At 46.3% G+C, this 22,391-nt stretch overlaps 1 protein-coding gene across 1 annotated transcript; it reads right to left on the bottom strand.

Annotated features, from left to right (window-relative positions):
* Positions 1-12,963: 12,963 nt before the first annotated feature.
* Positions 12,964-14,252, bottom strand: LOC127323842 (uncharacterized). Its single transcript, XM_051351954.2, has one exon. It carries the CDS (start codon positions 13,755-13,757, stop codon positions 13,257-13,259), a length of 501 nt encoding a protein of 166 aa, XP_051207914.1. The 5' UTR covers positions 13,758-14,252; the 3' UTR covers positions 12,964-13,256.
* Between the last annotated feature and the right edge of the window lie 8,139 nt (positions 14,253-22,391).

Below are 22,391 nucleotides of genomic sequence, written 5' to 3' on the forward strand. Positions count from 1 at the left end.
TGGTGCTCCTTGAGCTGTATCTGGCTTGAGAGAGGGCTCGAGGTAGACGATGACCTCTCTCCCGAGCGGTGCTAAGTGTGAATGAGTAATAATGGATCGATCGTCCCCGTGCAAGGGGGTGCTAGTCCGGCTTATATAGAGCCTAGAACATTACAAAAAAGTCCATATAACCTACAGTGCTGGCTCTGGCTTGCTTGCGCCTTCTCGAGGCGCCCAGGCTTCCCGGCTGTCGGCCCTCTCTTGTCCTTCCTATTGCGGCTGGCAGGGGCAGGACATGCTGAGCAACGTATCGTAGGCTGGATCTAGCTTGCGGCTGTAGCCTACGGCCGCTAGCTAGCGCCGCCCGGAGAAGCCGGGCCATGATGGCCTGTCCAGACGTGGAACACTGTTGCCCTATAGTGTTCCGGGATCTGCGGGATTTGATGTCCTCGATGGACTTTCGGACCCGGATGACCTTTCCGGAGCCTTTTCCTGCAAGGATCACCAGCTCCGAGCCGGTCATGGGAAAGATCAACCAAGCCGGATATGACATGTGGAAGCCGTCCCTGGCCATGGCTCAGCCGGCCACGGCCAAGCCAGCGTAGACCTGGTTCCAGCCGGCTCACAAGGCAGCTGGCTGCTCCTCAACCGGCCCTGAGCCAACTGTTCCCAGTCTTTTGCCATACCCGGGGTCTTCCCCCTGACATTAGCCCCTGAAGATGGCGAGGCCCTGCGTAGAGAAGGTCATGGGCAGGTTTTTCCTGGACGTTCATTGTTGATCTCATGGATCCTGCTGAAAAGCAGTTGAAGGGGCCGGCTGGGAATTTCTTCTGGCCGGCTGCACCCTTTCCGGCTCGCCTTTGTCCGGGTGTTCTCGAGCCGAATGCCAACTCGGTTTTGTAAATTCTTTTTGCGCCAAGGGTTGAAAACGCTTCAAGCTTGATGGAGTAGGTGCTGGCTGGTTCTGGAATGGTGTGGCCGGCTCGGGCTTGGCCTCTCCGAATTTAGTGCTGCCTCGGTGACATAGGCATCCCCAATGGTCCTGCCAAAGAAGGTACCCGGGGTTTACTGAATGCCCACGACCCGATGATTACAAAGTTCGGAAGCCCAATAAGGTGTCGATATGGAAGATAGAGGTGTATTACGAATAAAGACTTGTAATTATATGGGACGGACTCAAAGAGTGTCCCGCTTTTTGTAACTTGTACATCACGAAACCCTCGGCTCCGCCTCCTATATAAGTGGGAGTCGAGGGAGAAAGAAAGGATCGATTCATTGTCAACACAACCCTAGTTTTTAGCAGTCGAGCACCTTTTCGGCTGAAACCTTAGAGATCTACTTGCCCTATACTTTCCACGAAACCATAGTCTAGAACTTGTAGGCATTGACAAGTTAATACCTTGTCAATTGGCGCCGTCCGTGGGGATTAGAGGCGACAAGGAGCTGATCTCGATGGCACGTTCAACATCGTCGAACATGGCCCCGGTTGTCACCGGAGCAGGAGTCGGTCCGTGCCGGGGCATCCGGTCCAGAGGCCGGTCTGACCGGGCGTGGGGCCGGACCAGTCCGGTCCAAACCGGACCTCAGGCCGGGCCAGCACCGGGCGAAGCTGAAAACCTTACTGGATAGTGCCCGGTGTGCACCGGTCCAGGGGGCGGTCGGCGCCGGGCTGACCGGTGCCACAGACAGCTTCAGGCCAAAAACCCTTTGTATTTTTCTTTAACATAGAAAATGCTCCCGAACTCCGATTGACATGAAACCAATTTTGTTGGAAAGATAACGATAAATAGAACCCCAACAAAAACTGGAAATATGGCGACTCCTCACATGATATTTTTAGATGATTCTAGAGAGGGAGTCTCCCACCGTCAAGAAACGGTGAAGACGTCCAAACTCGAAAACGCAGAAGAGGATGCATATGGATTCCATTTTTTGATGAACTTGGGCTTGTTGTAAAGCTAGCAACAAGCTCAAGAACCTTACACAGAGAAACACCAAGAAGTAATAGGATATGCAAAGTATGCAAATGGTTGAGCTCCCTAAGACGATGTGATCAAGTTACCCAACCGAAAGCCCCTCTTGATAGCGCGGCTATCTATCCTATTACCCGGTCTCCCAACAACCACCTTGAGACCGGTAAAAGGAAAACCTAGCAAGGCCATACCTTTGCCTTCCGCATCCCGCTTGATCTTGATGATAACTCTTCAATCTCCACTCAAGCCGGAATGCCTCACTTGATCATTGTTGTTTCGTGAAGACTCACAAATGCTCCATGATGGGAAAGCTCCATTGATGCATATCTTCACATGTCCATTATCACCAAATGGACGGCAAGCTTCAAGCATATGATCCTCTTGAGATGCTCAACTTGAACTTGCCCAACTCAACCTTGATGACGATCACCACTTGACGTCATCCTCTCATGCGCTATATGAGATCTCACTTTTGAGGCATGCCCATGGAACGATACCTAACCCACATAGACAACACAAGGGAACATATATGATGGGTTAATTCATAAAGCATAATTGACATGACTTACCATACCACATGACTTCTCGTGGCACATTCTTCATGCTTCATGTGTTGACCAAACTTGAATCTATTCTTCACTCTTTGTATTGGTCAACCTTGTATCTTCTCATGCTCTATCATACTATATTGAGGTGTATATAGAATTCTTCATTTGTTTGCATGCTCTAAATCTTAGTCAACGATAACTCAACTTATGATACTATCATGAATTGTTCACTTGGAATCAAGCACTCAAGATCTTGATCATTTATTGCTTATCACATAAGCTAGAGCATGGCTAATATTGAGTTCCACATAACAACTCCATCTTCATCTCTTCTTCTTGATCATATCACATATATATCTTCAGTTCGATGATCTTGATGCCAATACACAAGGTATATCTTAATCTTCATTGCATCCATACTTGAATCCAACATATGGAATACAAGTAGTACCTATGGAATATTCCTTCATATAAACTCAATGAAAACATTAGTCCATAGGGGTTGTCTCTAATTACCAAAACCACACATAGGGGCAATGTACCCTTATACACCTTACCCTCATGAAAATCCGACGCCAACTGATAGAACTCCTTTTGTACTATTGGCCAACATTTATTTAAGAAAGAGCCCATTAAAACCGTCCGGGCCAGGAGCTCGATCAACTGGCATCCATTTTACAACATCATCCATCTCTTCTTTTCCAAATGGCAAAGTCAATTCATCAAGCCCCTCCACTCTGGACAACAAAGTATCCAAATTAAATTCCATAGAGATTCCTTCTGTTTTGACCATCCTTTCTTTATAGCTTGATAATAGCATACCAGCCATGATTTCATGATCTGAGAACTCATTACCACTTCCATCTTTGAGCACATAATATTTATTTCTCCTGTACCTTTCTGTCGCTATAGCATGGAAAAACTTAGTGTTGTCCTCACCTTGCTTAATCCACCTAATGGTACACCTTTTCTTCCAATAGTTACATTCAGCCAACAACAACTCTTCCAAATGGAGTTTGACCAGTTTCCTAAAGTTGAATTCAACACGGAATAGGGGACGATTTTCTTCAAGTTCGTCAAGCAAGAGAATAACCTTATTGCATTTTTGTATCAAGGTTTTCAAACGAGACAAACTGGTCTGCCATTTCTTAATGTCGTACCTCAAACTTTTGAGTTTATTTGCAATGACTGCCGAACTATAAACTTTCCCAGAGACCTTTGCCCAAGAGGCAGTGACACATTCCGAGAAACATGGGAAATCAACCCAATAATTTTTAAAACGGAAGATCTTAGTCTTGGGGATATTAGTGTCGACTGTAACAAGACATGACACATGATCTGACCCTATCTTAGCCAATGGAAGCACTATTGAATTTGGATACTCAGAAATCCAATTCGAACTTGTGAAGAACCAATCTAGCTGCTCCAAAAGCGGTTTTTTTTTTTTTTTTTGCATATTTGACCATGTGAAGGATCTGCCTTTAAGGGGTAACTCTAAGAGGTCCAAGTGCCCAATAATTTCGTTAAATAAGAACATGTCATTGATGTTACCCACGGTTTATTCCTATTTTCTCGAGACCGAATGAAATTTAAATCCCCAAGGACCATCCAATTATCAGTAAAAGGTATATTGAGATTGTAAAGCCAGGACACAAAGAGGTCACGCTCCAAACCTTGGCACGGCCCATAGACACAAACCAACACCCAAGAAGATTGATTATGCACCGAAGTGAAGTTAATTATGATTTCAAAGGATTGCGTCTCAATCAATAAACCAGCAAAGGCTGATGAGTTCCAAAGCACAATCATGCATGCCCCTAGATGCCCCAACCGAAGGTGAGAAAGTAAAACAATCAAATCTCTTAGGAGCAAACTTCCTTATGAAACGCCAATCAACCGATTCACATTTAGTTTCTTGAAGACAAATAATGTCACATCCACTTTCATCAATTTTAGAGCGCACATCCCTCTGTCTATTTTCAGAATTTAAGCCACGAACATTCCAACACAATATTCTCCAACTTCTTCTAGATATATTACTCATTTAATAACCAGTAGATCACAGAATAGAGAAACCCAGTACATAGCACCAAGTGACGAGCAAACAAAAGATAGACATAGTTTGACTCTTGTGACTTAACTGACCAAAAGACCCAACACTGAACTGATATTGGATATTGTAGTTGTTCATATATTCTTCATAATTGTTTTCTTATATTGCTTAAATAACCATATTAGAACAAAAGGCATAATTTATCTTTAAAGTGTGTATTTTGTTAATAAAAAGGACTCTATAATAGCCCAAAAACATATTTGAAAAGTTCACAATTTTATAAGAATCAAATTAAGTGTTTTAAATCAAAAATAGAAAAAATCAGGAATAAAAAAATGGAAAGGGAAGTCGACCTACCTAGGCCGACCAGCCCAAAGCAACCGAGCCGGCCAGCCCACAGTAGCTCCTCTCTCCATCTATTTTTTCCTTTCCTTCTTGGACGGAATCTAGCCAATCTCAGTCCCACGGAAGCAGCTACCGAAGCCACCCGAAGGGGAGTCGTCTTCCTTCTCGATCAACTCGAGCGTTAACGCCTTCCATGGCATGGCAGTCAATCTTAAATGTTGAACCCTGAATTGGTGGAGGTTTGCAGAAATGAACCGTGATCTCTAAATCCCTATCGTTTGTTCTCTGATTACGAATCCTAATCTAAATCGAACCCTGGACAGATTATCTAAAGCAGATTTTATTGAGTGAGCATTTGGTGCACATCAGCACCAATGCTCTCAGTTTTTTAAATATTAAAAAAATTTATATATCTGTGTTTAAAAAAATCATCACATTTATTCTATGAATACATATATATGTTCCAAATACTCGTGATAAGTTTTGGTAAAAGTTGCATTGTATTTTGAGCTACAGGAAAAAACAAATTTGTAGCTACGTATAGAGACGTATATTTATCAGAAATTTGTCTTTTTTATATAGCTCAAAATATAACATATTTTTCTCCGAAATTTCTACCGTATCTTTGGAATGTTTATAGGTATGCAGGTATTTAATTTCAATTTTTTAAAATTCAAATAATATGATTTTATTATAGCACCAGGAGCACTGGTGCTCATGTGCTAAAGACACTTTTCGGATTTTATTTTTCAAGATAATACTCTCACTGACTATATTTGCCCACATGTATTATGTATCTTGACCTAATAGGCGCACTAAAATGCTTCCGTCGGTAAAATTGACTTATTTTATGCGTGGATTGCCCAAATAAGCACTCCTGCGGACACCGCAAAATCGAGCGTGCCGCACGCGATATGCCCGGTAAAACGAGTATGTGCGCACTAAAGCCAACTACCACCCTGAATCCTCCATGCGCGCTTCCACCACTACCGAATCCTTCGCCCCCTTCTCCTTTGGCATCGTCGCCGCGCCTAGTTGCCAACTCCGACGCCAAAAACCGAGGTGGTGCAACTCCCCGTCAGCCGCCGCGCGTTGAACCGGCCAAATAGCCTTCCCGACAGCGCCAATCGGTCGTGACGTCGCCGGTCTACCTGCATCACCTACCGGCCACGTCGTCGCCGCGCCGACGTCGTGTCGCTTTGGAAGTGCCCCTCCCGCGCCGACTATATGCTGTATTCTTGATGCACAATTTATTGTATTGACAATAAACTATTTGCTTGTGTTGCAATAATATTTAAACTATTTATGTTTGATTTTTTAGTTCTATATTTGTTGTTGGTTGGTGTTTTTGGAGACGCCTCGCCTATGGCTCCCCCTCTCTATCCCATCCGTTAGGCTCCTCTCACCGGAGACTCGTCGAATACTCAACGACAGTCCTCGTGGTAGCCCTCGACCTTCACCAGCATCCGGTGAGGGCGGCATCCCCTCATCGCCTTCGCAAATACATGTGGCAACTAGAGGCGAGTCCGGTCATCACGAAGGATGGAGACGAAGAACCGCGGCCACCTGCCCCTTAGACGAGGTGACTTCCATGGCCCCCTCGCCCGCGTCTATGCCTCCTCCTTCCACAGTGGGTCCCACTGCCACGTTCCCTGACGGATGACACAGTCGGGGCATCGAACTGCTTTGGGGAAGGGGCTCCTGCCCGAGCGCCCCTTCGGTCGCGCCTCCTTCCTTGACCGATATGCGAAGCTGGGGCCGCCTGTCCATGGCGAGGAGAGAGGTGGGGTGAAGGGAGAAAATAGACATGTTTTGTACATGGCCAAAGGACGCCATGGGCTTATATAGCCCGAGCGCGGGGACGCGAAGCAGTCCCCCTTCGCACGCATTAACTGCCATGCGATTCATGTGGCACGATGATGGGACAACTCCCACCACCACGCTGCCATTGTAGCCTTTGGTGGGCCCGAGGTGCGCGGTTAAGTCAACACTTATTCGCACGCCTCCTCGGTTCCCCCGCGCACTCAAGTGCACAGCGACTGCACTACTGCGTTTGTGCTGGACGACACGTTTGAAAGTATCGTATGCCACACCTAGAGGGGGGGGGGGGGTGAATAGGTGCGAACCAATTTTTAGTTCTTTCTCAATTTAGGCTTGACACAAAGGTAAATTCTCTAGATATGCAACTAAGTGAATTTACCTATATGACTAGGTCAACAACTAAGCAAGATATAGCTACGCAATATATATAGGGAGATAAAAGGATAGAGGTAACCGAGAGTGGAGCACGCGGAGACACGAAGTTGATTCCCGTAGTTCCCTTCCTTTGCAAGAAGGTACGTCTACGTTTTGAAGAGTGTGGTTGCTACGAAAGGCAAACCAACACCACAAAGGCTTCACTCTGGTCTCCGGTGAGCAACGCCACGAAGGCCTAGCCCACTTCCACTAAGGAATTTCGTCGAGGCGGAAATCGGGCCTTTACAAGGTTCTTGGGGCACACATCCACAACCAAATTGGAGGCTCCCAAATCTGTAACAACAACAAGAACAAGAACAATATCAACTACAAACAACTAGGGTTTCTCAAAAGGGGAACACTAGCGAGGGGCCCTCAAGCATATGAGGGGGAAATGAGAATCGCTTCGGTGAGGATGTAGATCGGGGGCTTCTCCTACGAATCTCCAAAGATCAAGAGCTTTTGATGGTTGGAGGAGGAGATCTCGTGAATCTTGTGTTTCTTGAAGTGCCTCTAATGGTGGATGACCTTGTGCAATGATTGAACAACTTGTCCCAATGGAGAAGAAAGGTATTTATATGAGTGGGGCTTCAGATCTGACCGTTATGGACATTTTTCTGTAAGACCGGAAGTTCCGGCCACAAGGGCCGGAAGTTCCGGATGGATGTTTTCGCACCAGAGCAGCTGAAGGACTGAGAGTGGGCGGAACTAGGGCGGAACTTCCGGTGACCGGAAGTTCCGGCCAAGTTCCAGCCTACTTCCGGAATTGCGCGAAAAACATACTGGAACATACTGTGGCACAAAATGCTGTTTTCGGAACTTGCCCGGAAGTAGGGCGGAAGTTCCGCTGACCGGAACTTCCGGCTTACTTCCGCCGAACTTCAACATGAGTGGCGCCGAGATTCCTCTGATTGGAGCATCTGGGCGGAAGTTCCGCCAGCAGGGGCCATAACTTCCGCCTAAAGTAAAAAAGCAGCAGAGACTTCAGATCTGACATTCCATTTCACCAGCCATGTATATATAATGAGACCATGTACCTGTCTACATCAACACACATAAATAGATACCTATTGTTGACATCAAACACACAAAACCCAAAAGGGTGGAAGATTGCATCCGGTGCTGGTCCCAAGCGTCTGTTTAAGGGCGTAGCCTGGGAACTCACACATCTAGACTCAACGCAGGCCCGAGAACGTGATCTACCCGAAGAAGAAGAAGAATGAGATTGTCGGGCCACGCCCGAGGGCTACTGTCGATGTAGTGGGGACGGGGGTCCCCACGATACTGGACGCGTGAGTGGAGCTGCTATTCAAGACGATAAGAGCATCTCCACTCGTTTTCCCTCCCCATGCTGTAATCCGGGGTTAATTTCGTTCGGATTGGACGAAAAAATGGCGTGGGGAGGGCCAGTTTCCCAGCCGCGATCCCAGGCGTAGCCGTTGATTTAATTTTGAAAAACATAAACTTGACAAAATACGGCAAAAACGACTGAATTTAGACTAACTTTAATGATATTTACTATATAGAGGGCGAAGTTCATACATAGAGGCCGAATTCGACTATATTTCGAATTCGGCTAGGGGAATACAACTCTAAATTTTAAACCACGGCGCTCTACATGCCCAAATTGCGGTAGAACACCGTGTAGTCGCCGCCATTATCGTCGGAGCCGTCGTCGTCAAACTGCGGCGGCGCGGCCTGGCTGCTGCCCTGACCGGCGTCTCCCCACCGGCCACTGGTGCGATGCGGGGACGCTCCACTGCCGCCCGCACTAAGCCGCCACCCGCCGCCGGGAGGCCTCGTGTCCGGCGGGCAGGGGTACCCCGCCTGGTGGAGGAGGTGCCCCTCCCACGCGTGGAGCGACCGGCGAGGGAAGCCGTTGTTGGCCGCGCCGTCTTCGTCGTTGTAGGCCATGGATCTCGTCGAGGTAAGGAAGGGGAAGAGGAAGAGGAAGAGGAAGAGGAAGACTGGTTCGACGCGTCCACGGCGAGCTGACCGGCGGCAGCATTTACTCCGCGCGGAAGACGATGCGTCTGTCACTGACCGGCCGGGTCCATCTCTCGCGCGGAAGCCGAAGCAGAAGCGCGGGAGAGAAATCTCGGCGTTTCGCGCGCTTTCGCTTCGTCCGGAGTCCCCGAGCGCGCCTCGGGGGACCGGGGATGGCGTGGGCTCGCCGGATGTATTTTGGCCCAAATCCGGAGGAAAACGAGGAATCGGGGGCGCGACTGGGCCATGGAAATTCGCCGTCCGGATGAGAAAAACGGCGCTCGGGGGCCAAGTCGGGGAGACGAGTGGGGATGCTCTAAGGCTTGGTGCGCATGACATCCTGCCGAAAGAAGGCAACTACGCCGGAAGCAGTGCGCCTTGTATAAATACCCCTCGGGTGCCCCGTTTTCACTCATTACCAAGCACACAAGCAGAGTGTCGAGACCTACATGATCTACATATTCAAGAAGAGGGAACGTCGACAAGGGATCTGGCAAGGTTGGGCAGGCGAGGCTCCCGCGGCAGAGCTTCTCGAAGATGTCTTAGGCGCTGGCCTCAAGACATCTTCGAGGAGATCGCCTCAGGAGACATCCCCAAAAGCCACAAATCGTTCCCGACGGGAAGCCCGAGAACCCTTGGTAAAACGCATGTGAACGTCCGCACTGTGCACTCCCGTCAACAATAAAACCACGCAAGGAGACACTGCAACTCGGTCAACAGACTCCGTGTGTTCCCAAGGTCTGGAGACGCGCCCACTCCGGGAACGACATGGCAAACACTGGGCACCATCTTCCTAGGAAGGTCGCATGCACATTCAATGCCCGTGCACAATGCGACCTGACACCCTGCGTGCGAAAGGAGAGCGACAAGACGACTCAAGGACGTCGTGTCGGCACTAGCCTTGAGGCTTGCATTGGTCGCTACCTATTAGTATAGGTGTCACACATGCAGCTAGCCCATGTGGTAGCCCCTTGTGATATAAAAGGAGGACCATAACACTGCAGAAAAGGTTAGAGGGTTGGAGAGTTGAACCCTTGGCCAGGAAAATATGAGAAAGAAGAGGGAGCCTTATCTCTCTTTGTTAGGAAGAACGTAAGTATAATCAAACAAGCAGGACGTAGCGATTCGCTTCGTGCGATCTGAACTTGGGTAAAATCCCTCATGTCTCTATGTTCAGCTCGATCCCGGGTAGCAGCGCCCCACTACTGAACAAATACGGGGGTGTGGACCCTCGGTGTACATGTTCACGCACACGCGACAATAGCTACGTTTTGAAGTGCAGTTGAAGATTGCTGAAAACGCCAACAAGAAATATGATAAAGGTCGTCGTGAAATCTACTCACCTTGGTTTTCTAATTGACCCAAACAGTGACCCTTCAGTGACAAAAGTAGTTCAACATTGGTCATTTCTATACCAGAAGGTCTAGTAAGAGGAATGTATCTACTCAGACCATCTTGAGGAATATAGGCGTGCAAGATACGGAAATTCAATTCGGCTCCCGGGTGCGTATGCACCCTCTACCAAAAAATCATATTTCGAAATATCGAAAAATTTTAACAATTTTTTTTACATGTACATCTTCATAATATATGTTCGTTCGTCAAGTTTCACGAAAAACTAATATTTTTTGTGGTCTATATAAAAAAGAGAAAACTTATCTTGTAAAAAGCATTATTTTTAGCACCGAGTTTTGTCTTTTTACACACGTCACATGATAAGTCGATTTTTTATGAAACAACTTTGTAAGCGTGTAGCACGAGAAGATTTACATGCGAATTTTTGGTTTCAAAATTTTTAAAATTCTAAATATGTGTAAGATGCATTTCTAAATAGAGGGATCATATGCTCTCATGTTCCAAAACACCACTCCCTGCAAGATATGTGAACATACACCACCTATTAGAATTGAAGTCAGAAGTCAAAATATAAAAGATGACCTAGTGTCAACATATATATCCTAGATGAACCTAGTAAGTAGTATGAACCCAAGATCCAAGGCTACATATAAATGTTTTATTAAGGGTGGTTGGATGGACCTGCATCTCCTGCAGCCACTCTGGTCCGCGCCCCCTGCTGCCGCCGCCGTCGCTCCTCCCTCTCGCCCATGAATTTTACACGTTCTCCGCTGCCATCACCTTCCAGTGATTCCCTGCTCCGCCACCTTTCAACTAATTAAGTTCCGTGATTTGGTCGGGAAAACTAGGAAACGACTGGACTCTGAAGGGATCCTTTTGGCGGACTTGGTAAAATGTCGGACTAAAATTTAGTGCCCGATCGACACAGTGTTATTTCTTTATCAATAATAAGGATTCTTCTTTAAGTTGATGAATCTGCAATGACATGTAAGCATTACCATCCTTTAACATCCCCCGAAAAGCATATTGATCTTTCTGTTTCAGTGTTTTTATAGAACGAAGCCATTCAAGTGTCAACGTTGCTACTTTTGTTTTACCTAGTCTCTGTTGTTTCACTTAAGCTCGACATTGCCCAAGATTACTACTTAATTATGCCTGCCAAAGCTCCAGTTAGCTTCTTTTAATCATGGATTGCTTGTCTTCCAGGAAAGAGGGGCCGCTGGTCAGAGAGATGCATATCAATATCGATCTGCAAACAAAGGATGACCTAAGACCGACGCCAAAGCTGCTTTTAGATCATTTTTGATTTGGAATCGAGGGAACCATACAATCTATAGCAAGTGATATATAGCTGGACTCACCTGTACTACTTCTCTACTACTAGTTCTCTGTGCTTTATTGTGCCGTGCGTACCTACACTAATCATGTTTTTCTATTATGAAGATGAAGATATCTGATGCCAAATCATTGGGGGTGGCAAGGCTTAATTGCAGCATGTTGTTGCCACCACATATTGGAAGATGCAACGTACGTTGTTTAATTATCGTGTAAAGTATAGCAGCTCATGGCCACATTGCGCATTAGGTATGGTGCAAAAGTGGTGCATTAGCTGTAATCATGTTGCCATTTCCATATTCTTCTAAAACATAAAATCTGTTTACTTAATTTTTTGTTTGGTGCAGATATAGAAAAGTAGGAAGAGATTAGCTGTTTTAGTACATAAACCAGCTTACATGATTGTTGGTTTGTTTATGGCAATTAATTATCCATGTCTGTCTGATGGACAAATAATTGTTTCCACCCTGTCTAGAACATGTGCAGCAATCGCCGCCTTAATGCGGCATGATGGTATGGTTAGACAAATATTCCCCCTCCTCCGGAGTTTGGTTAGGGCGCATAATTCTTCTTGTGTAATTGTTATATATACTTGCCACATGATGTGCATCCAACACAATTAGTTCAGGCCAAGGTCACCTTCTCAGAATCTGCTTAGCGCAATGCTGAGCAAAGTGAGTTGGCAAGAAAAGAAGTTCCAAAAAACTAGTGCTATATATTTCCCAATGTTAATTTGGCTGTGATACATACATGCATGCATGTTCCTGTTTGTCTATCATTGGGTTGTGTTTAGGTGATGAATCATTGGACAAAAAGGCAGGCAAGTGATTTGATTTGCTGAAACGCCACAAGAGATTCTGGCAGAAAGATTACATGTGGGCCTCATGTTCCCCTCTTTTATTAGTAATAAAGTTATATTAAAATAAGCATTATACACACTGCTGACATTCTAGAGGCTAGAGAGAATGGGAAGAAGCAGAGAGCAATCCAATTCATTTAGCTTCTTCCTCTGTTTACTGTTATCTGCGTGCTTGAATGCATATATGGCTCATACCGTTGTGAGCAAATCTATCTGGTCAGTGTGTAGCTTCTGAGTAAGAGCAGTGCTCATTTAATATCTAGAAACATAGCAGAAGATTTCATGCAAGCAACATTGAAAGCAGGAAGGCATTGAATAATAACCGAAGGTTACAGTAGATTTACATGGCAGCAACAGTTAACCCTACTAGACTTGGGTGGTGGTGGTCAACCATGGGAGAACACTATGGAAGGCAAAACTGAGGACCCAAAAAAGCCTTCCTTCCTCTTCTCCAATGCTCCTAACATTCCATCTTAACAAGAAATGGAAAAGATCGATCGATGCATAAGGCAGAATACATGCATATTGCTATGAATTTGCTAGTACAGACTACAGACTACAGAGTAAACGATTCTGAAGCATTTGATTTACCAAAAGAAGCTTGTCCTTGAGGAGCTTCCCTTCTTGCCATGGCCACGCTTGGATGACTTCCCCTCGCCGCCTTTCTCCGTCTTGCTAGCGGCTTTCTTTCGGGAGCTCGTCGAGAACCTGGTGCGCGTGTCATCTTCCTCCTCTGGCTTCTCGTCGTCCTTGTCGTCGTCGGCGGCGGCACCGTACTTTCGATGGCCCGGGGCTTCTTTGCCGTCAGGCGAGGAGGGCTGCACCTTGTCCTTGGCTGGTCCAGTGGAAGCATCGGAGGCGAGGGAGTCGTTGTCATCGCCATCATCATGGTACTCCTTGCCTCCTTTCCTGCCATGGACGATGTACCTGTAGCCATAGCCATCATCGACATTGCTCCCATCGCTGCCGCTTCCCTTGGCGCCATCGTCGTCATCGCCTTGCATGGGGGAGGCCAGGTACATTGTCCACCCGGACTCGCAGCTGTTGCAGCCCTCGCCATCATCCCCAGTGATATGGGAGGATTCCATGGCAGGCAATGAGAAGATCTAGTGAATGGAATGGAATGGAATGAAAGGAAACACGAGAGAGGGGCTAAAGATAGCCAAGAGAATAGCAGCAGGCAGAAGTAGGAGGAGTGCAAAGAAAGAAGGTGGACAGGGAAGGATCTTTGTGGTATGTATACTAGGATGAGAACACTGGGCTGGATGAGCTTTGCCTTGCTCTCTATTTATGCTTCCTCTGAAGCACTCATCAATGCAACATTGAAGAAGCTATTGTTGGTGTTTCTGCTAGCTTTGTTTGTGCTCGTTGAAAACATGAAGAGGAGGAGAAGGAGGAGAACAATGAAGAAGGCCCTGACACCCAGCCATCTCCTCCTCCCTTCATAGGGAGAGGAGGGATTATTGATGAAGAAACGCCAAGACTTGTTTTTCTTCTTCTTTTTCTTTTCCAGTGTTATTTTTTCTCGGCTTTGTGGTGGTGTCTGGGGAGGGAGAGGGAGAGACGGAGAGTGCCTTCAAAAGGGTGGCAGTGTCCTTAAATGGGAAAGACAGCCTATCCCTCCAACTGTCTCTCATAACTTTGCCAACCATTTTGTTCTCTATCTTGTCACCAAGCCAAGAGGAGGGAAGAGGCCGGCCTGTTTCCTCCTCTGCAGTGCATTGTCACAGGGCTTTCGCCTGTGGTCGCCCATGTGGCCTTGGCTCACGGCGGGGGGCCTGGCTGGCCATCTGCTGCTCTCGTTGAGGCTCAGCACAGGGCATATGCAAATGCAGGAGGTGCAGTGGCTAGCCATGTCTGTCCATGGCTTGCATGTTAGACTGAAGGAGGCATGACATGAGTGCTTCTCTCGTGGTCACCACCTCACTTGGCCATTCCCATGCTCTGCATACCCTTCAGTGGTATCATCTACACCACTACTATTTAACTTTCAGAAAGAGAGCAACGGTTTCATGAATTCAGTCAGCCTGGAGCCTCGTTGGTGTTATGGTGTAGGTGTGATTTCTCTGCATTACGCCGCTGGCTCTGGTTTATTGATGCACCATTTGTTTATGTTTACATGCAGTAGTGCTCCTATTCCAGGCCAGTATCGATCCTCTCTGATGGCTAGATGAGCATCACATCATTGTGCGAACTCCAATGAACACAGTGAGTCTCTTTTCATTGCAAAAATTGCCACCCTACAACGTCTGAATCCGTTCCTAGAAGAGCAAAAAACAAGAAGAACAGGATTGATTGACATTTGACAGCGCTCCAGCTAATCCAGTGATCCCCAAGTTGACTTTGCTTTGCGAGCCGAAGCAGAAGGCGCCCATGGCCATGGGTGAAGAAGGCACGAGGCCATGTTCAGATCAACAGAGATAGCGCATCGACGCGACGCTGAAAACCTGAAAGGAATCCATCAGTCCTTCAGTCCGTCCGCCTGACGACGAAGTGACAATTGCTTTGCTCCCTACCCAAACGCATCACTGAAGAAGGGGGGAGGAGGAGCACGGTTCAAAATTGTTCCTTCCCGCTGGGTACAGCGACGCGATCGCTGTTGCTCCGTACCCGATGACGGCATGCGGGCACGGCCGGCCATGGCACGGCCTGGCAGGGCGTCGTATCCACCCATCTTATCCGTCCGTCCGCCGGCACGTGCGAGGTCGCCGTCGCTGCCTGTATGCCGGTGCGCTGTGCGCTGCGTCTTGGCGCGCAGGGGAGGGCAGGCATGCATGCAGCTGCGCAGAGGCCGCACATGGAGCCATGGCGACGAGGAGGAGCACGGAGTAAATTTCGGGCAGAGGCGGAGGCCAATGGAAGGCGCCGGCGGCCCGCGCGTCCTGGGGTAGGTGACTGGAACATGGTGCCCTGTTCCCTGCCACTGATGCTGTTATGCAATCTTTGCTTATCTATAGATAAAATCACCGGCCCAACTACAACACATATTCTTCTTCGTGATTGATACCATGTGCTTGTGATTAGTATGCTCTCGCCTAACCTTCGAAAGTCAATGGATAAATGAAGCACATTCGGTGCACCGGGCTCAACTTCTAGCCCTTGTTTTTATCGGTTTTACTAAGTCCTCCAACATTAAACTAAATCTTGGTTTACTTCTTAGTCTTTAGATGTGCCTCGCAATTCGTGCAATCCGAGTGTTGCATATAGATTGCAACTAAGATTTTTTCAGTACATGGGTTACAACTAACAAAGATGTTCACGCGGTACAAATAGTTTTCTTTATAGAAATGGGGGAAGACCCCGACCTCTACATCAATTGATGCACACAGCCCTTTATTGCATAGTATATGCTTCAAAGTTTACACCTCAAGGATCACACAAAGTGTTCGTAAAAATCAACCAGCGGAAAAGAATAAGCAGAACAAAACACCTATGCATCTTGTAATCGTCTAGAAAGCCGCCAGCCAGCCTTGTTGAAGATATCCCGTGCAACCATCTCCAGACGGGTGCACCCAGAATTCATATGCGCCCGTTGCGTCTCCGGTAGTAGGAAAGACCACTCGTGGATCCAATGGGCAGCCATACGGATAACTCGTAGAAAATGAGCATTTTCTTTTCTGTTAAATATAATATAATTCCTACAACTTCATAAGGACCACACAATAGCTGAATTCGTGGTTTGGTATCTTTATCAATCCCATTCAACCAATTAGCGGACATATTCGTACAATTTATTGGCGGGGCAATATTAAAGGTAATATGAACTACCCTCTAAACAAGACGAGCAAAGGGACACTAAAAAAATAAATGGTTTATTTACTCGTCGTGGTCATAAAAGACACATTTTGTACAACCATTCCAATTACGTTTTGATAGATTATCTTTTGTGAGAAATACTTTCTTGTGTAAAAACAACATAAAATTCTTAAGCTTTAGCGGTACCTTTAATTTCCAAATATACTTTCTCAAATAGACCGTATGTCCAATCATAAAATCGGTATATGTTGATTTCACGGAAAAGCTACCAGAAGTTGTAAGCTTTCAAACAAATTCATACTCATCATTATTCAAATGTATAGAAATAAACCGTTGTACCAAATGGATCCACACAGCCCATTTAGTATCGGAAAGAGTCCTTCAAAATTCGACATTCAAAGGATTACTTGTTAACACATCAGCCACCAAAACGTTTCTTTGGCGTACCACATTATATAGCGATGGATATTGTTTGGATAACAACGTCTCTCACCAAGTATTTTCCCAGAACCTGGTGGACTTACCATTTCGCACAACAAAAGAACCTCTCTCGAAGAAGTCATGTTTTACTCTCATGAGACCTTTCCAGAAAGGAGAGTCTGATGACCTCGCCGTCACCTGTGACAACGTTTTATGCTTAAGATACTTATTGTGTAATAGTTAATCACATAGTACAAAATATTCTCTCGGTTCCATTCTATAGTGTCTATAGTTTTTTGGCACGGAAATTAGCGCAGGAGTATGTTTTACACAAGACCCCCTAGCTGAACGATTTGAGATCAACGTAAAATTTGGGGAATCCGTATCTTCCTAACTTACCATAACAAATACCACAAATCTCTCTTGTTGATTCTCCATATATGTGCAGCCAAGTTCAATTAAGGAAAGTAAAACATTGATGCCTAATTTTAAGAAATCGTTGGGCCATGCATTAGGAATCTCAATTAATTGTTGCCAATCTTGTATGGATTTTTCTCACGCATGTTGTGTGGGAGCTGAACGTGGGAGGGGGTAATTAAAAAAATCCAAGCTACAACCTTATATTCTAAAACAAATGCCAAAAATCTATAGACACTATAGAAAGGAACGGAGGGAGTAATTGACATGATGTTAAAAAATCATCACCCACAACAAAAAGAATTATTCATTACGTTATAAAAATATGAATGTGTCACAAATACTAGGGTGACATTAACCGATTTAGTTAAATCCGAGTCGGCTAGCTGTAGACGCCCTCTTTTTTATACACTCAATTGTTTCAACAAAATCAATGTATTTATCTATAGGGTGTCTATTGTAGCTTGCGATAAGATGGAGTGTTCACGTGTGTAAGTGCGCAATCAAAAAGGAAGATCTTTTTTTTGTGTCCTGATCCACCCTTGTTTGAGGTCATGAAATGGAATATAATAGAATGGTTTCACACTTAAATGATGTTTCAGTGTTTGGTTAAGAAATATAATGAAACAAGTTGGTTCCTAAAAGGAGAATATTCTTCAGATATGGAATGCACCTATTTTTCAAAATCGATGGAATCATCTCTCTGTTTCTCTATGCCAAAGGTACCCATGCTCGTCCACCTTATCTATTCGTTTCTCTTTTTGCTAATACCTCAAGCTTGCTCACATCTTTTATTCCTAGAATATCACCATTCCACTCTCCAGCAAAACGTGGGAACGGAACCAACCCATTCTATTTTATAGCTTAAACCAAACACAAGGATGGAATCAACCTGTTCCCCTCGAATGGAACCACATCGTTACATTCTACTTGGTTCCCAAACAAAACACACCCTAAGGCGACACGGGAAATCCTAGCCTACACCCTAACCACCTCCTCTAATGTCCTTCCTTAACCCGCCATCGGAGAAGGCCGTTCGAAAACGGCGGTGGGGAGTTTCCCTTTTTCGATTTTTTGTTTGACCAAGCATCTGGTCGTACCACATCTCGACATGATCCAATCCTACCTTCGATGCAAGCCTTTTCAAGCCAAGTTCTTGTTGTCGACATCCTACCATGCCGTTACTTTTTCCAAGGTGGTCCAAGATCCATGAACACACTGAGGGTGCAACCATGGAAGGCAGTTCGGGCTCCCGCTCTGATTGGCCTTAGGATATGGTGCTGGCTTACTTCCAATATTTAGATGTTCACGCGCTGAATCTAGGGGCTCAGGTGGCATCATCGTTGTCGTTGATGGCGGAGGATCATTAGCGGATCCAATATTCACTTGCGTACGCACCTTGCGGTATGTCGATTACGGTTGTTAGTTGTGATTACCATGGTCCATGTGGAGGTGGGCATGCCAAGGTGAGTCGATGGCCAGAGGTTCTCGATGCTCATGTTGAGTGAAGTTTCTAGGTGTTGGCGCCTTGGCGGTGACAATGGATCAAGAAGGATGGGATGAGAGGTATGTGCATATGTGGCAATCAACACTTTGTATCCTTTGCAGCAGTTCTTTCCATGTGTTGGCGACAATGGCATAATATTCATTCTTGGAGGTGCTCTTGGACTTCCGAGTCTCAGTGTCCGGAGTGAAATCCCAAGTGACGAGGGGCCACCTCGACAATGTCCATGGATATGTACTTAGGGTTTCGGGAAAAGTGGTGCGTTGGTGGTTTCGTCGATTGGTCAGACAAACAAAGCTTATCCAACTGATTGATTATGAGGCTAAAGTACCGTAAACTAGAACAAGCTAGGGTTTACAACAAAGATTCGATGTTCTCCCGCTGGCTCCTCCCAGCCTTTATTTTTTTCGATAAAGAGAATATATTAATATCAAAAGATACCAATTACACCCTGCCTCTGCAATAACGCACCACCCTAATGGCACTACGGATGCACACAACCAAAAAATATAAAAGAAAACTAAGAAACAAAAGTCCCGCTACAGTATCTCGGATCTAACAACATCAATACATCCACCACCAAGACAACACCTAAAATACAGACTCTCCAAAAACGACGCCTTCAAGAAGGGAACAATGCTCTAACACCGTCGTCGCCCGTTCAAAGATCTTAGGTTTTCACGCTGAAGATAGTCCCCGATCTCAAAACAATGCCTCCAACAAGATCATTGCCAGACACAACCAGTTAAGGCCAGACTTTGGGTTTTCACCTTGAAAGGTAGGACTCTGAACTTCACCTGTGTTGTTGCCCCAACTTTCATACCGCTGCTGTGAATCTCGGAACACCAAGCAAGTCCCTCAACAGCGCGGAGACTTGAACCTCCCTTAGCTAGTCGATCTCCCATCCGGCCTTCATGAAATTCTCTTCTTCCGACTTTCATCATGGATCCATAGTCACTTGATGTCAACACAAAAAACGAGCTTCGCACCGCTCCCTCCAGAACCAAACGGTCGGAATAAAAGCATGAGTGCGCGCGACCAAATACCACCCGATCCAGCAAACTACATGCAAAAGATGCGCTGATGCATTCGCCGGCGGAGCCTTCCAGAACTCAACACTCCGGCTAGATGAAAAGGATCAGCATCTGGTAGGTTTTCATCTCAGATCCCAGTTTGGGTCGATTTACATACATGACTTGCCTAACTAGAAATATGTTGGCTCCATGGTGGGCCTTTCCTTTTTCGACAAGCTTCATCTTGTGGGCTCCGGCTTCCATCATCGTTGGCTTCTTTTCAATACACGCGAGGGTGATATAAATCTTAAGCCTAATTAGGCATACCCATGTTACCAAGGTCTAACCTTCTTCGATGGTTGTACCGAGCAATGATGTCTCCCAAGTGATCTCCTTTGTTAATGTAGTTGACTAGAGTTTGGACCTTTTTCATGGTGAAATCCCATGATCTAACCATGTTGGTTAGTCCGGACGATGGCGGTGTTTGTGCAATGTTACCTTTTCAGAGACTGTCATTTTTGAAGAAATTTATTTTAGAGACGAGACGTTCGCACTCGTGATGCTATTGCTCATGCGAGTCTATTTGTTTCCTTTTTTGTTTTGTGCATCCTTCATATATGGATTTGCTCTAGTCATATTATTGTTGTAGGGTTTAGATGTAATTGATATCTTCTTTATATCACTATATTCTTTTTTGTTAAAGTGCGCACTTAAACAAATCATGTTCATTATCTACAAAGAATATGAATCGTATTCGTATTTTGAAGAAAGTCTAGAAGATTACCTTTTTAAGATAACCAAAAAAAAGAAGCATCAGCACAACTAGGAGTAAGGGCATCTCCGACGGCGCGACGCAACTAGGTATCCGCTAGCGTCCGTTTGCGTCGCGCAGCGGACGCGAGAAAGAACGTTTTTGTTCGCGCGTCCGTTTGCGCCTGGGGGTGCCTCCAGCGGCCCGACGCAATTCCGCGTCGGCATGAAATATGAAGTTTGAAAACGACAAAATAAAGAGATTCAACTAAGTCATAGTCCTTATTACATCCAAATTTTTAAAAGTCTACATGAAAATAAGATGGTATTCCTCTAGGCATGGTCTTCATGGCCAGCCAATACCCACTGATGCTCAATCAGATCCTTCTGCAGCCATTTGCACACGTTCTCATCAGTGACTTTTACATTCATATGTAGATAGTTCTCCCAAGATAAAGCTCCAGGGAGTGGCGCAACTAGCTCACCTTGAAAGTCCCAGTGGTTCTCATTGCGGCCATCAGGACGCTCGTTCTCAATGATCATGTTGTGCATGATCACGCAGCATGTCATCACCTCATGCATGGTCTTTCCTGCAAGCCTCTTGCATCTTGGCAAACCTCCTTGTCTTCTCGGAGTTTGGATTACGAACAGTCTTCACCAGTGTGGCCCAGTCAGGGTAGATGCCATCAGCAAGATAATATGGCTTGTCATATTCATTTTCATTGATCTTATAGCTCACCCGGGGAGCTTTGCCTTGCATGAGCCGGTTGAAAACGGGTGATCGGTGCAACACATTGATGTCATTGTTGGAACTGGCCATGCCAAAGAATGAATGCTAAATTCATAAATCTTGAGATATGACAGCTTCAAGAATGACAGTACGCCCCTCTGCATGCCCGTTGTACTGACCCTGCCATCCAAATGGATAGTTCTTCCACTCCCAGTGCATGCAACCTATGCTGCCAATCATTCCTGGAAACCCTCTAGACTCGTTGATAGACAACAGCCTCCTTGTATCTTCAATAGTTGGCTTCCTACAGTAATGTTGTCCGAACACGGCAATCACGGCTCGGCAAAACCGGTATATGGACTCAAGGCAGGTGCTCTCACCCATTTAAAGATACTCATCGAATATATCAGTAGTCATTCCATATGATAGCATGCGAATAGCGGCGGAGCATTTTTGGTAGGAGGTGAAGCCTAGCGCACCTGTTGCATCGGGCCTGCATTGGAAGTACATGTCGTAGTCTCTGACGCCCCGGAGAATGACCAATAACAACTCCCTTGACATCCTGTACCGGTGTCGGAACATTTTTTCCTTAAACACCAGATCGGTGAGGCGGAAGTAGTCCTTGTGGAGCCGGAGCTGCCCTTGCACTCTGTTGCACGGCAGGTTTTTTGAGCGACCCTTGACAGAGCCCCGGTGCACCGGCCCCTCATTTGCAGTGAACTCGTGGATCATGGAGGCCGCAGTAGTTGCCAATGTATGCGTCGACTGATCGGACTCCTCGTCGGAAGAGGAGTCAACGACCTCGGCGTGGAACTTCTGCAGCATCTGCCACATGTTCATCTGCGTGGGAACGAAGTGTGGATCAATGGCCGCGCACAATAGCGCCGAAAACAGGAGAAGAAACCTACCGGCGCAATTGACCGAACAGGTCGTGGGCGGCGCGGAAGGGCGGCACAACCAGCAACGTTTGGCCCCAAAACAGCCGGTAGGTTCGCGCCCGAGCCAATCCCGAGTACGATCCTGGTCTCTCGCGCGGCAACAACCGAGCCAGACGGCGACTACTGCGGCGCAGCGGTGGGACGGCGGCGTCTGAAGTTGGGGTGGTGGCGTCGCACTAGGCAGCAAAGAAGGA

This window comes from Lolium perenne, chromosome 7 (assembly GCF_019359855.2).
Source record: "Lolium perenne isolate Kyuss_39 chromosome 7, Kyuss_2.0, whole genome shotgun sequence".
Lineage (NCBI taxonomy): Eukaryota > Viridiplantae > Streptophyta > Magnoliopsida > Poales > Poaceae > Lolium > Lolium perenne.